Here is a 16,406-nt window from a genome sequence, read left to right as displayed (position 1 = left end):
TTGGTGAGGTGTTTAATAAAACGAGGCACAGGGATGTGCTGTACATTGTTATGGGACATTTATGAAAACCATTGCACAGGTGACATAGCAGCCAAGCGGCAGAGAGGACAATGAGTGACTGTATCACGGGACAGGATTGGGTACGTGTAGTGACATACATCGGTGCCATCACTCGTCTTATTCCTCTGCGGTATGGAGGGTTAGCCATGAATCCCTTTAATGGTGCACACACTTTCGGGGGAAGGTTGTTTTTGCATAGTCCCTATTGCCATAGCAACCAATCACATGATTTCTTTTGGTCTTTTAAATTATACTAGAAAAATGACAATCCGGTTGCTATGGGTTACAGCTCATTTGTCCTGCGAACTGGTTTTCAAAAATGTCTCAAATATATATTTACGTCAGCTGCCTGCGTTGAACGCTGTTAACGGTCTAAGTGCATTTCCACCAACAGTCACCGTTTTCACAGCCATAAGGGGTGGGGTTTCATGGTTTGGGGGTGGAGCCTATTTCTTTAGGTGCTGTGGTTTTTTTGGGGGGAGGGAGGGGGCAGGGCTTAAATGCTCCGATTTCCCAATTGGTTACTGTTGGGTGGAGAGCAAGTGTGGTCCAAATGGAGCGCTGATCAGCTGATCTTGTGAAGCGACCCTACACTTGTTTTGGAAGTCTTACCTGATCCGTAATGAGTAACACATGCTTCTTTGTCATGACGGTAGGGCTTTAATCCTACATCCCTTACGTTACATGCATTTTTGCAGGCCTCCGCTTCCCCCTGACCTCCGAGAAGCCGCTTCTGACCACGCGTAGTAGTGGAAGGAAGGGACACGCCTCTGCCTTGATTATGTTTCTGGAACTCTTCCCTTTCAGGATGTAATGGTGGTGGGCGAACCAACCCTGATGGGAGGAGAATTCGGGGATGAAGATGAGCGACTGATAACCCGCCTGGAGAACACTCAGTTTGATGCTGCCAATGGAATTGATGACGAGGACAGCTTCAATAACTCCCCCGCGCTAGGCGCCAACAGCCCCTGGAACAGCAAACCACCCTCAAGCCAAGAAAGCAAATCGGAGAACCCAACCTCACAGGCTTCACAGTAAAAATACAAAAACAAAAAATAGATTAAGACAAATATATATATGTGTATAACAGGCCGATGTGGAGGAACAAAAATGTTGTTTTAAAATAAAAGTCAAGAAGAAAAAAAAAAAAGAAAAAAAAAAAAAAGTTGACACTTATCTACCTGTAAATTGAAATAAAAAAATGACATTTTAAAATTAACCCCTTTGCTGCAGGTCATACCTTTTTAGGAAGGGGGTTACTGTGAGACGGACTGAGGTACTGTGGACTATTAACTGCATATGGGGACTGGAATGTACCCAAGTCAAGAGCTAGAACCAGTCTCCAATATCCAATCCAATCTCTAGCCTATCCATTCACTAGCAGCTAGTGACATCCCTGAGGCACGAGGCACTTGGTGCCTCACGGATGTCACTAGTTCCTGATGAATAGATGGACTTCCATTCTCATGAATATCAGTACAGCCCACAGATCAGCTGCCTCCCACCATCTCAAGCCATGAATTATATTTGTTTCCATTTAAGAACTTACAAACCTATAAACGTTCTCAGTGCTAATAGCTATAGGAGGGATCAACGGATTTGCACACACACATTATATATATATATATATTGTATGTATGTACGTACGTACGCGCATATACATCTGGATAGAGCTGGTTTTTGGGGACTTGTAAGCAGAGAACATACCCCATGCCTAGAATGCCAGGGACTTTGGGCACATTCAATACAGTTCACTGCCAGCAATCACCTTACCAGGAGATTGTGTAGTCATCACCACAGTTTGAAATATCACAGCAGCTTAGGCAGATCAGCATGTCATTATAATTATACTGACCTGCTGTTCTGACCATTGGTTAAAGGGAACTCTGCATTCAGAGATCTGTTGTCCTGGCAGACTTTTTATTTTTTTTATTTTACCATCAGCCTGTGTTAGTGCATTATATACAATGGTATATACACGGCAGATCTGTTTCTATCTGTTTAGTCAATAGAATGCTCTGAAGGTGGAGTTTACCTGTTTTAAAGAGTGTTTTAAAAGGTTATTCCACATTAAGAAAAAAAAAATGTATTTGCAAGTGGGAACATGCAAACTACTAAGAAAGACTTCTAACAGTCTATTGTCTCAGGAGAGTTTTTTTAATCTTCTCATCTTTGGAAACAACACGCGTTCAAATCTAATGAAAATTAAAATACAAATCTACCTAGATGATCCAACGACTGGTGGTAAACGCAGGAAGCAGTTAAAAGGATAAATATATTGTATGGAGGGTATAGACAAACCAATAAATCTGCATGTGGGAAATCTTCCCCATTAACGTCGGTTTATGGCAGCATAAAGTACAAAACCTATATAGTTCTCCAAACGGGGCACCCTCTGCCACGTGTCGGAGCTGTGATCAAACCATTCATATAAGGCGATTATCGGGCACATATTAAATGTAATGCACTGTATTCCTTTTTTATATTCCAGATCATTGTACATAATCATTAATACCAGAAAACGTTGTAGTTTCAGTATCCACAGTACCTCATTCTTGATCACTTTTCTATTTTATTTTTATTTTATTTTTTAATTGTTTTTTTTTGTTTTTTTTCCGTTTTTGGTTTTTTAAATAATATTATTAAAAAAGTAAGTTAAAAAAATGCTGTCCTGATTTTGTACTAGCTTATTCTAGATCTCTCTGGGGAATCTTGTTTTCTACAGTTCCAAAAGCTTCAAACCAAGGAAAGACTTTGCAGAATTCCTTTGTAATCCGTCCAAGTGGAAGAGAGTTGTTTCTTCTATGTAAAATCGTGTGCTACTCTCTCCCTGCTCCCTGTTCTCCTGCTTGGGTTTGTGTATTTTGTGCCTGTATATTTTCCGCTTGGTAGAAGCAGTGTGTAATTCTAGTATTAATATATCATCATTTAGAACAGATGACTTTTTTTTTTTTTTTTTTTTCTTTTTTTTTTTTTTTTATAAATGTATAGGTAATATGATATTTGGGATCGGGTTCGGGTGGATATTCCTATGTTCCCATTTTTGTAGGGGTGCGGAATATTGAGGGGTGTACAAACTGGGGTTGATTTATGGTCACCAGTTCACTGTAATAATGTAACTCTTAATGGTCTAGTTTGGTTTAATGTGTTTAGGCGTAAGACCCCCTTTTACACAATCTGGACATCCCAGTGCAGAGTCCAAACTTTGTTGTAAGCAAAAGAGTGAAAGGGTGAATTAATATTCATTTATTTGGAAAAACTGCTGAAAAAAAGAGACCTTCATATGTCCTAAACTTAGTCATTTCCCCCCCCCCCCCTTGGACACCACGCAGACCTGCTATGCATAAAATCTGATGTGCTGAGCTGTGTTGTATTCAAGGGCAAACCAGGAATGACCAGTCTGTGTTTTAATGTGCTTGTTTTGTATATGCAGTCTTCATGAGTTAAGTTGTTTTTTTTTTTGGGGGGGGGGGGGGGGGGTATTTTTTTATTTCCACATTTAGTGAAGCAGATTTATTATTTTTTTTCATTTGAACAAATTCTTCATATTATTTAGGCAACTGGTGGCTCTCTGGCTGTTTTGGGACAGGTTTCACAATTCCCTGCCCATCTACAAGCATGTTGAAATGTTATTTTCACAGGAGCTGGAGAGCCACAGGTTGTCTACCTCTGTTTGAGGGAATATTCATACCTTTGTGATTAAGTAAGCGAGCAAGAAACTGCACGTTGGGGGTGTTAGATGCGTTTTCATGATGGAATCCAACAAACTGCTTCTAACCTGCCAGATAGAAATCTCTGTGAGCGTCGGCTTGCAGAAAAGCAAAATCCTCTTCCAGCGGGGTTGGTGGGGGGGTGTACCCAACGGTGCTGCTCATCTCAACAGAATAGTTTCCTTGCTCCACTTCTGAAACAATAGACTCAAGACGAAAGAAAATAATAATCCTTTATTTCCATTCACTTAAATCACTCTCTAAGGTTGACATGAATTTACCTAGATGGTTCCAAGTGGTCTATGCAGCCACTGTAATCTCATCTGAGTGTAGCCGCAACCTTGTCTTGGATTCTGTCCATGCCTTCTGTAATTTACACTCCAGCATTTGTATTCCGGTATGTAGAGAGAGAATCCTCTATACCAGTGTTAACTCTAGTCCTCGCACCTCCCCAACAGCTCATGTTTTCAGTGTTTCATTAATCATCCACAGGTGACTTGATCTACTTGGCTGGGTCAGTAATTATCCCACCTGCTTCTGCAGACAGGAATCCTCAAAGTATGACCTGTTGGGAGGTGTGAGGACTTCAGCTAAGAAACACTGCTCTATACCCTCCCTGAAAAATTTGCCCACTTGGTAATGTTATATATGACATGCCATTCTCCCTGGAGTCAAATACTGCAGCTAGAGATAATTTTACACTCTATAGCCAAGCGGTGAAAGAGACCGTTTCTAAGTAGTTAAAAGCTTTCATAATTTAACCAGCCCCGATCGCACCTTTCAATATGAACACTTCACCGCTGATAATTTATAGATGGGATGTTCATAGCCTAAAACGCTGTTGTCACATGACCATTGAGGAGCTTGGTTACTGACTGGTTCAGGCTAAGATCAGGTTAGAAATGTTTTCAGGAGAGAGACACAGATTTTGCAAAGGGAACACTGAGTTTTATAGGCATACCCCCTGAAAAAAATGTCTTCCTTTTTTTGTTATAACCTTTTTATAATGAAGCAATTTGTGGGATCACAAACTACAGAAAGAAATCAACATAAAATCTGTATATTTGTGTACTCAACAACTTTACAGATTTCGCAGTCTACCACTAGGGGGGAGCCCAACATTTGCTATGTAGACTAAGTGTAATACATAACTTTGGCAGAGGCATGGGCTGTACTGTTTTTGTCCAACCAACCTTTATTCACCGTTGGTTCATTAATGCAGTCTTCTAAAGGTAAATATGTTCCATTTAACTAGAGGTGAGCGAAATTCTGTACATTTAGATCAATCTAATGACCATCTACAAATTTTAAGGAACCGGGAAGAGAAAAGTGCCCATTTTAATGTAGAGAAATTATTCCAAGTTAGCCTAAAATTACTTAGGTGCTCTTCTAAAGCTTGCTTCTAGTTTATGTACTTGTTTTAGAATATATCTTACATATTTAATGCTGACTTAAACATTGTTTGTCAGTTCAGTATTTGTTAGTTGATGGAGCAAATTTAGGGTTTAAGGCTTATTTGACTTTAGGATCTGAATAGGTTCCTGGGTTTATATACCTGTCTCTTACTGACGGTGGACTGAACCAATATCTGTAAGCATGCGGCCTATCCAGTCACTAGAGATAGGTGACCTCCTTAATGCACATTATAACAAGTGACAGTCACTGGTTCCTAGTGAATAGGCTGCATGTTCATGAATACCAGGTCACCCCTAAACAGCCACCTAACATCCGCTTTAAATTACTGGTCTCTTAAGTAACACCTATTCTTCTTTAATTTATTTTTTTTTGTCAATTAAATATTTGAATTGGTTTTGTGGGAAAAAAAACACTTCTTTTTCCCCAGAGTTCTGTTAATTAATTAATGACACTGATAATGTTAATACTACCCAAGTTCAGTCTTTTGCTTGTACCAACTGTTTTCACTCTTTCTTGCTCTCTTTCCATATAACCTACAGCGATGCATTCATTATAACCCTGTGTCCTGTTTCTATGTAAATCTCAGCCGTGGGAGGTAATGTTGGAAACTTTTAGAATATATATATGTATATATAAATGTGTGCGTACCATATATTTTTTTCTTTTATACTATATATTATTATTTTGTTGTTATCAGAAGGTACAGTGTCTGAGGGGTCTGAAATACCCCATGCACCCCTCCCTGTTTAGGATTGTTTTATTTTATGTTGTGAAATGGTGACACATATGACCCTTACCCATCGCCCTGTAGACTTTGCCAACGTAAGAGCAATCAACATGACATTGCATAGTTTGTGCCATTAAGTCCTGTATGGTACTATTAAAACGCCAGTTCTCGGTTTCATAATGTTCATTTGAATCATTTTATTCCAACCGTGTTCCCTCCATTGTTAGGGTCTCCAATCTAAGGTTCATATTCTCTGGTTTCTTTATAAATATATTGTATAATAAACTCTAGATGGGTTTCTATGTCTGATTGTTTTCACTCTTCCTCTTTTCTTGCAAAATTGTTAAATACTTGGTGATCATAGCACAACTCACACCCCATGATGTATCTAACTGACCACTGGACATGATCATAATACAATTCCATTACACTGTATACCGACATAGGACACTACACCTCCAACATGACCTGACCACTGGACATGATCATAATACAATTCTATTACACTCTATACAGACATAGGACACTACACCCCCAACATGTCCTGACCACTGGACATGATCATAATACAATTCTATTACACTCTATACAGACATAGGACACTACACCTCCCAACATGACCTGACCACTGGACATGATCATAATACAATTCTATTACACTCTATACAGACATAGGACACTACACCCCCAACATGACCTGACCACTGGACATGATCATAATACAATTCTATTACACTATATACAGACATAGGACACTACACCTCCAACATGACCTGACCACTGGACATGATCATAATACAATTCTATTACACTCTATACAGACATAGGACACTACACCTCCCAACATGACCTGACCACTGGACATGATCATAATACAATTCTATTACACTCTATACAGACATAGGACACTACACCCCCAACATGACCTGACCACTGGACATGATCATAATACAATTCTATTACACTCTATACAGACATAGGACACTACACCTCCCAACATGACCTGACCACTGGACATGATCATAATACAATTCTATTACACTCTATACAGACATAGGACACTACACCTCCCAACATGACCTGACCACTGGACATGATCATAATACAATTCTATTACACTCTATACAGACATAGGACACTACACCTCCCAACATGACCTGACCACTGGACATGATCATAATACAATTCTATTACACTCTATACAGACATAGGTCACTACACCTCCAACATGACCTGACCACTGGACATGATCATAATACAATTATATTACACTCTATACAGACATAGGACACTACACCCCCAACACGACCTGACCACTGGACCTGATCACATAATACAATTATATTACACAAAGTAGGGTAGTACCTTGGTTACGTATTTATCACAATCTAAGTTGCCGGATATTTTGTTGCATTATGGGATTGGAACTGCTCGCAGTGCATCATATACAGTACAGGCTCTTGTAATTTGACTATCAAACTTTGCCCTTATGGCTATTTCTTTTTCTTTCATTTATATGTTTTCTTGGGTGAGTTTTTTTTTTTTTTTTTTAGTTTTTTTTTGCACTTGAAAAAACAATGCTCATTTCGGTTTTGTTTTCACATGCATCTTGGAAAGGTTGCCTTTTTTCACCCGATAGCAATACAATGGGGGAGATTCAATTAGAAGTGTTGTTCTGTTGTAGTAGGGTCTGTCGTAACAACTGCATACCGCGAACACCCCACAACACCTGCCGTTTTGGAGATGCTCTGATGACGTCATTTAGCCATCACAATTTGGCCCTTTTTAAAGTCACTCAGATCCTTAAGCTCGGTACACGCTTCAGAAAAGTTCTCCCGATGCAATATCTTTAACGATTTTAGCAACGACTGAAAGTCCCGATCAGCATGCCGATTCATGTGTACACTCTCTATACACATTTTACATAATTTACCTTTAGATCTTTGCTCTTCATCTGTCATAACCATCGGCTGAAAAGATTGTGACTCTGTACACTCTATGGAGATCTGTCTAATTTGCCCGACATGGTTCCATCATTTATAGAGATTTATAATCTGTTTATAAAATCAAATCAAACAATACGATGTGCTTTGGTACAATAACACAATGATTGTGGGAGTGTACACACTAATTCAATGTCGGACCTAGCAGTCATTTATCGTGAGAAAAACCTGTAGTGTGTACCCAGCTTTATGCTTATCCGTTTTTCCTGCTTCAAACACATCAACTACACAAATACTGGTCAGTTGCTGCCTAATATATCCCACCCCTTGACAGGTGTCATTGTAACAAGATGATCAATATTCACATCACTTGTCGGGGGTTTTAATGCTGTGGCTGATTGGTATGTGTAAGTATGTTGTTTCTGCTGGCATGTCTGCTGTCGAAAACCTTATTTGGATATGAAAATGAAGGTGATCTGTTGAAGTCGGGGTAAGATCTGGAAGACCCAAATAAAACTCTGATAGAACTGTTTGTAAACTGGTTCGATATGCAAAGTAGAACCCATATATCCCTGCACGGGACCTGCAAAGCTTTAGCGGACAATGGAGTAGTGAGTCACTGATACACATATAGCGTTGCTTACACAGAAATGTTCTGGAAGAGTTGTAGACCTCATCCTAAATGTTGTACGCAAAACAATTCTTGTTCCAAAAACTTTTTGAACACAACGGCAAAAACTCCAGTTGGAGTAAAACAAGTGAAGTATATGAAGAAGAGGACACCTCGTGAACCGCTAAGCATGAAAGTGGATGTATTCCGCTATGGGGACAAGTGGTCGCCATTGGCACAGGAAATATTGTCTGGGTGGGATGAAAAAGAATGCAGCTCCAGTTATAACGTTTTTACAGTTCAACTATCACTGGAAGAACCAGCTGAGAGCCGAACTTCCGGCCTGTGCATGCTCCGTAGACCGATGCGGATGGCTGGAGGATGCCCCACTTCCTGTCCTTAATAAACTACTGGGGATACCACTACCAAGGTGGGAAACGGTGCGTAGTGCTCCATGTTAACCTGTATGACACAATTTCTAAAAATGTCGTAGTCTTTTTATTTCACGATTATGTTCAGTGACATCTTAGCTACAGATTTAAACAATATTTTTCACTGTGCCTCGTCCTCCCAGCCACATCTCGCACTTGGACATGGTGAAAACTTGAATATTTTTAAATTAATTTCTCATTGCTAAACCCACAAAATCTGCAATCTGGTACAGCTGCCTTACAGTGGTGCTTGAAAGTTTTGGAACCCTTTATAATTTTCTGTTTGCATAAATGTGACCTTAAATGTATTCAGAATGTTAGCCAAATCTTAAAAATAAAGATTACCTAATAAACCAAATGACACGTAAGAGTATGTACTCTTTTATCCTTCATTGATTGATCAAAATGATCCAACATTAAATTTCTTTGATTGAAAAAGTATGTGAACCTGTAGGATTATTGCTCAGTTAAGGGGATAAGTACATTCAGGAGCGACAAGCAATGGGATGATAATGGATTGTCCTGCTCTATTTAAAAGAACATAAACCTGAGTCTTCACCACACAGGCTTGTGATCGCATGCCATGGCCCGGTCAATGGAGGTTTCTAAGGACTTCAGAAAGAGAGTTGCCAATGCTTATCAGGCTGGAAATATTACAAAATGACTTTAGGCTTCACCAATCCACGGTCAGGCGGATAATGTACAACTGGAGGAAATGCATCATTGTAAATCCACAGAAGTGATTGTCCAACAAAAATCTCCCAAGAGCGAGGCCTATAATAAATCTGGAGATCACAAAGAACCCCAGGGTACTGTCAAAGCATCTGCCGGCCTCTCTTGCATTGGATAATGTCAGGGTTCACAATCGGGCAAAAACTGAACAAGAGTAGTATACATGGCAGGATTGTAAGAAAGAAGAACACTACTCTCTAAGAAGTTTGCAAAGATCATCTGTGGATGAGTCTAAAATAGAAGTTTTCAGGTTAAATGAGAAATGTTATGTTTGGAGAAAACCAAATACTGCATTCCAATTTGAGAACCTCACCCCAACGGTGAGACACCTGGTGGCAGTATTGTGGTTTTGGGGCTGTTTTGCTGCACAGGACTAGGACAGCTCGGCATCAACTATGTTTGTACCAGGAAAATGTGATGGTGTCCATCCATGAACTGAAGCTCAACAGAAGGTGAGTCTTGAAGAAAGTCAATGACTCTAAACACAAGTTAGTCTACCAAACAATTGGTTGAAGAAAAAGAATTTGGCATTTTGAATGGCTGAGCCAAGGCATCGGCCTTAATCCAATTGAAATGTGGCAGGACCTAAAGCAGGGTGTTCCTGTAAGAAAGCCCATCAAATCCATGATTTGAAGCATTTCTGTAAGGAGGAATGGGATGACAATCCTTCAAGCCGATATGCGGGACTGATCACCAATTACCACAAACATTTTGAAGTCATTGCTGCTCAAGTGGGTCGCACCAGTTACTGGAAGCATTGGATTGCCTACTTTTTCCAATAAGAGATTTAATGATGGATAATTTTGCTCAATAAATTAATCAAAAAGTATATATTTTAGTGTTTTATTTGATTTATTGGGTTCTCTTTATTTTTTTGACCACTGTATGTGACCTTTATTATAGACACTCCTTGCTGCCATTTAAAATGATTGTATCCACTTATCTCGGCACCAAGGGAGCCCCACCTTTTCTCTCCGTGCTGACAATTGTGTAAAAACAAGAGCGGTCCAGGGAGAATTGCGCTTCTCATTGTCGATCCTCTGGTGACTCCACTAGCACCTATTTCAAGAGTATTATTTGTTGAGCCTCTTTGTCAATATGTGATGTCGTAGATCTTTCAAAGGCATTGCAAACTGAGTTTTGGTAGAATATTTTTAGTTTTTTGATTACTTTTAAGGCATTTACAACTGTTGCATCTATATACCTTTTGTGTACTATTTAGTATTTACATCTGCATTATTAAATTACCCCTGGCCTTTTATTCTGATTCTACAAAACTTGGTGTCTTCGGAGAATTGTATTTCCTGGAACACAGTGAAACAGAGAAACTATAATGAGCATTTATTCTCCAGAGGGTGTATTAGCACCAAGGTGAGTTGGCAATCAGTGTTTCATGTACGCAGGTAAAGGGTGTCTATGGAAACCAATCAATCTGTGTGTGTTTACTTTTAGCAGTTACTGTTCCTATCACAGTCTCTGCATATCTTCCACTACACTAGTGATTACCAACCTTTTACAGTCATCGACTCCTTTGGCACTTTTATGAAAGCGATGGACACCTTATTGGCTAACTGTTTAGAAAAGCACATACACGATGTTTTGCATACATTTTTTTTTCAAGGTGGACCTGTCATTAACACACAGTGCAGTCAGCCATTTTGTGGGCTGAACCAGTTGCAGCCAATCCATTTACTAGGTGTCCGTGACATCACTGCCTTACTGATATTTATCATGTAACCAGTCCATAGTAACCAATACCAACAGGTACAAAATGCTGTACTCCTAAAATTCCCTTTTAGTTTATTGTTTTGGTGACCTGAGCTGAATCTATTAATGTTTAACAGACCTCTCGTTAATTTAATTCAGCATTCCGGTAACTGTAATAGAAAATTCATTGGGAACTTCAGGATCAGTGCATTTTTTGTAGCTGGTGGAAGGGTCTATAGTGGACGCCCATACACTTGCAGAGTGATCCGACGCCAGAGCAACCAATTCATTGAGACATTTGGTGACATTTGGGCCCAAATTGCAGTGATCGGGTTGTTGAGGGACTGCGCTGAATAATCAGATCACAGTGTATTGTTCCATTTCATTGTCTGCACTGACCCCACACACTCTTTGATGGAGGATTATTTGTTACATCTGGTTTTCCTTGATACCAACATATCCAGCTTGTTAAGAAATCGGAGCTCTCCTGTTTGAGCTATCATCTGTTACTGCTAAGTGTAAGCTCATTCCTGCAGTTCACTGATTCCGCTGGTTGCTAGGCAAATAGTTACAAGCTTCATTCAGCTCTGTCTGGCAGCCTCAGGTGTACAATCACCTACCACAATCATGCAGCTAATCATCCTGCAGTTGCGATTGGTGCTGCCTCTATAAACCTCTGCCTGGCAGCATACCAATGCTGGTGGTAGTTCCTGCTTGACCTAGAGTTGGCAGTTTAACTCCGTACATAGCATTAAATATATATTAAAATAGAGTATAGTTTTCCATTCATTAAATGTTACATAAGATCTAGGTTTGTGGTTTAAGTCTTATAAACACTGAGGTTTTCGTACACCCGTGTTCCATCCTATGTCAGCTGTGTTCACCACACAGGATGACTCATAGACGCAAGGCAATAGAGCATGCTATATGATTCATTCACTGTGAACGCTCATCGATACTGCTGGTGCATTCTTCATAGCGCCCGATCTGCATACTTGGTGCCAGTTAAACTGTGAAAGTAGTCATGTTGTAGGGTCTATGGATAGTTATACTGTCAGGATCCGCTGCAATACCAGCCACAGGTGTCAGAGCAAAGTCAACACTGCCAGCTTTTTTTGATTGAAAAATGCAGAGGAAACACATTCAAGTGTACTGTGTGGCAGTGCAACATCAACCATTCTTACATTATAGTGCATTACAGGACATATGGCATATGATGGTACTTTCTACTATACATCATTGCTGCACTATTCATTCAGCACTTAAACAAGACAACTATTTCAACAAGGATCAAGCTGTGTGATAGGGGAAAAGAGGAAGGGTGATACACAAGCTCAAAGCTTTATGGAAAGACTGACACATACAAGAGAAGGGGGAGAATGAGACGGGAATTTAGTCCCCTTCTCTCAGGACAGTCTAAGATGGAATAATATTTTGGCTCGCTGTAAATCAGTCCACAAGAGTCTTGGCTCAACGTCTTGCTTTTCAACACAAGGCAATTCCTGGCAAGCCACAAGGCGGCCTTGACACGTTTCATAAAACGCCAGCCTTTCTAGCTTGCCCCATAGGTATGAACGCTGGGAAACTACTTGTACACGAGTCGGCACTAACGGCTGCAAATATGTTACGGACGACAGGTAGCAGATTATCACACTGTCAACTGCACATTCCTTTTCACTTACTGCAACCAACACTAGAGGTCAAGTCTGTTAGGAATAAGAGACCACACCTGTATGCATCCGTTTTAAGGATCTTAATCCTACTAATCTTTGCTTGAGCAAAGTTGGAATTTAGTTTCTCTGCTGGTGCTTCAAGAGTTGCTTTGTTTGCATGTTTATCAACTTCTGCTTCACCCTTTACAATTCGATATTCTTTAACCCATCCTCACAGCTGCTTCGTCATGGAATGTCTCTGCCGGCTCCCCGAGCCTGGGAGTAATCGGCACAGTGACACACAGCCTGTAAGAGGGACTTGCACCTGCTTCCCATAAAGAGGTTTAGACAATTGGGATTTACTAGTAAGGTGCAAAAGTGCAGTAACTTCTAGTAACCAATCAGGTGGAGGAACATATTTGAGAACAGGTGTGAAGGAAAAAGTATATGTTTTACTTTATTTTTCTAAACTGCACCAGAAAACTGACTGGTTGCTATGTTTACCTTTGCACTGGTTTCATAAATGCCCCCATTGTTTACAGTACACTAGATCAAGCAAAAGTTATTTATAGTTGCTATGGGTTACTGCAGTTTTACACTTAACTAGTGAACAGTTTCAAGTGACTGCAAAGTGTTACCATTAGCAGGATCAATAGGTGTTGTAGGGGAAATATCATGCAGGAACTTATACAACAGGGATGATGTGCGAATTATAGATCAATATAAACAACGTGTAAAAAAGAAATACAAATGATTTTTAAATAAAAATAATTGTTCAGTTATCTTTCAATTACAGTTTGTTTTCCTCTCCATACAATCACTGTTCAGTTCCCATGCACTATATCGACCAATATCCAACCTGTGATATTTCTCTGGGGTTTGCTTGCTTGTTTTTCTTTTAATCTCCCCCCAAATTTCTTCATTCTGGGAATAAATGTACAAAAAATAAAATTGTGATAGCATTTGTGTGTATTTTCTGTACTTTTGTTTTCAGAACACGCCCCCACACCCCCAATCACACAATGTTGTGCAGGGGTGCAGTATACTATACTAACCAATCCGATATCTGCTTTCATAATAACAGTTGCTCTACACTGATGAAAGCTTCTTTACATTTGGTTGATACAGATTGCCACACATTTGCACTTCTCTTGAACTGAAATCCCTGTCTACCTGCAGGTGACAGCTGTCTAAAACTGCTCTTTTTAGCCACATTTTGAAGGATCGTATCAATTTATAACTAGGGCATTGCAGAAGATATCTCCGATACCTGCTGCGTTTCCAGTCTCTTTCGAATGCAAAAGCAGTCCCCATAGGTTTCTATGGGGACTGCTATTTGGTGTGATTTAAAAAAAATTAAAGATTTACTTGTGCCTGATGGCTAAAGCCATTGAAGCCTATGGGTCGAACATTGCGATAGAGGAATCTTCAGATCCCTCACCTCTTCTACCTGCCCTACCCTCCCCTCTGGTTACTATCGCAAAGTAGACACATAGAGGAGATGGGAAATAGGTAATCTGTGTGTCCGCCAGGACAGCCACTTATCGTGACTGCTGTTCAGGCAGAACACTTTTCATAAATGGTCACAATCTTTCATGCCTCATCCTTGCCATAAAGAATGAAAATAGTCGTGTAAAAACGTGGTGATTGTTACTTATGCCCCTTACGTCTCACGTTCATAGGTACTCCAAATGTGATTCTTTGCATGTATTGTAAGCTCTTGTTTATATCGAAGTGCTTTTTGTCTACCTGTCTTTCTATACTTCTTTTGGTGCTGAATAAATATATATACAACTTCAGTGTTTGTCTAGGAAGTCACAGTTCGCTTCTTGTTCTTTGTTGTATTTGCAGACTTTAAATATTTCATTTCTGTTTATTTAGCTGCGTAACTGGAATGTCCTAGTTTACATCTGTTATGTATTACTTTCAATACATCTGCTGCTTGATTTTTTTTTTCTTTGTATTATTATTATTTTTGTGTAAAGAAAGCTGTAACTTCTAGCAATCAACACAAAAATTAAAAAAAATGTCTAATTGGGTTACAGAACCTTTTCTCTGTGCTCCAGGTGTCATAAGGGTCCATCTATGTTCCAAGCTTATACACATAGGGGATCTTCTGACCCGGAAATTTTGTCAGTGGCAAATTCACGTGCGTATTAACCTCAACGCACCTGGAGGGAGCAGCGATTGTCATACACGTACTGGATAATTCAGGTTAAAGTAATATTAAATAGTGGCGCTACTTGCTCTCGAAGGAAGTGATGTTGAGGAACAAAAAAATTTTCTTTTTCTGTCTTTTCCATTGTTTTAGAAAAAAGATTTTTCTAGGCTCTCTTAATAAAATAGAAGTCATTCTTTATTCTCTTCCAACCTGAGGAATATCTACAGACATTTTTGCTTCACAGAATCCCAAATAAACAGTATTATTAACTTGCTCGTCTCCTCAACTGCTGAGACAAATGTAAAATCCTTGTGTTAGTTGAGGAAAGGGGCCAGATTCCATTCTGATTCTAGCCCAGCGCAGATCGTTCCTCACCATGTCAGACCCCTCAGGTGTTAAACTGTGCGCACACTTACCTGGGGTATCCTGGTGTTGCTTGGTACCCCACTTGCTGTCTCCCACATCTACTGCTCCGGCTGTGGCGTGGGTATGTCGTCCACCACCAGGGGTTCCCCTGAATACGGAGGGATTTCGATCATAGTTCTGTGGCCACTAGTGGTAGTGCAGTGCAATGTACATAAAGATTGGGCGCCAGGCCATCTATGCTCAAAAACAGAATAAAGCTTTATTGAACTCGTCTTCTCCTCCAGCACAAAAGAGCATAACGGTTGCAGGTAAAGGTTATAAGACCACTTCAACTCCTCCAGCACACACTTTGCAGCAATAAAATATTTCTGACAGTGCACGCACCTGCTGTTGTAGGGAAAGTCATTGCACAGCATCAGCAAAGCCAATCATATACACAGACAGTAAGCATGGTCCAGAGGTTCTCCACTGCGCTCGTATGCACCTTCCCCTCCATCAGGGACCCTCTTTTTTTCCAACTTTTAGCCATGCTGCTGTCACACAGCGATTTCCCCCCTCAAGGTATGTGGGTACTTTCCAAGGGGGCTCCTACTGCTACTGTATTGAGCAATTCCCCACTAACCAAGGACCTCCCTTCACACCTCTGCTGAACCTGCGTTTAACTATTTTGGTGAACACTTTTGCAATATTTTACAGATGTTCACAGTACTCGCCTAAATGCAGGGTCCAACCGTACTGCTAAACATGGCACTCTCCTTCCTGCTTAGGGACACACAACTCAGTCTCACAGGGCATCTGGCCATGAACTCTTTCCCCGGGACTATTATAGCCAGGGACTCTTTGCTCCCTGTTATCACACAAAAGTTTTTCTGCAGCCGCTGCCACTCGCTC

General features: G+C 40.2%; 1 protein-coding gene across 9 annotated transcripts in view; it reads left to right on the top strand.

Moving 5' to 3' along the window:
* Positions 1-6,219, top strand: part of LDB1 (LIM domain binding 1) — a 199,626-nt gene extending 193,407 nt beyond the window's left edge. For 5 of the 9 annotated variants that reach the window (XM_075215901.1, XM_075215899.1, XM_075215897.1 and 2 more), the window contains one exon: positions 868-6,219. In XM_075215901.1, the coding sequence (XP_075072002.1) occupies positions 868-1,098 (231 nt within the window). In that variant the 3' untranslated portion in view covers positions 1,099-6,219. Of the gene's footprint in view, positions 1-758 lie in introns of all 9 variants that reach the window. The other 4 variants (XM_075215903.1, XM_075215902.1, XM_075215904.1 and 1 more) reach the window with 3 other exon arrangements.
* The last annotated feature ends 10,187 nt before the right edge of the window (positions 6,220-16,406 follow it).

The sequence above is a fragment of the Mixophyes fleayi genome, chromosome 6 (genome assembly GCF_038048845.1).
Source record: "Mixophyes fleayi isolate aMixFle1 chromosome 6, aMixFle1.hap1, whole genome shotgun sequence".
Taxonomy (NCBI): domain Eukaryota; kingdom Metazoa; phylum Chordata; class Amphibia; order Anura; family Limnodynastidae; genus Mixophyes; species Mixophyes fleayi.
Note: the sequence above shows the minus strand (reverse complement) of the source record. Positions and strands in the feature narration are given on the sequence as shown.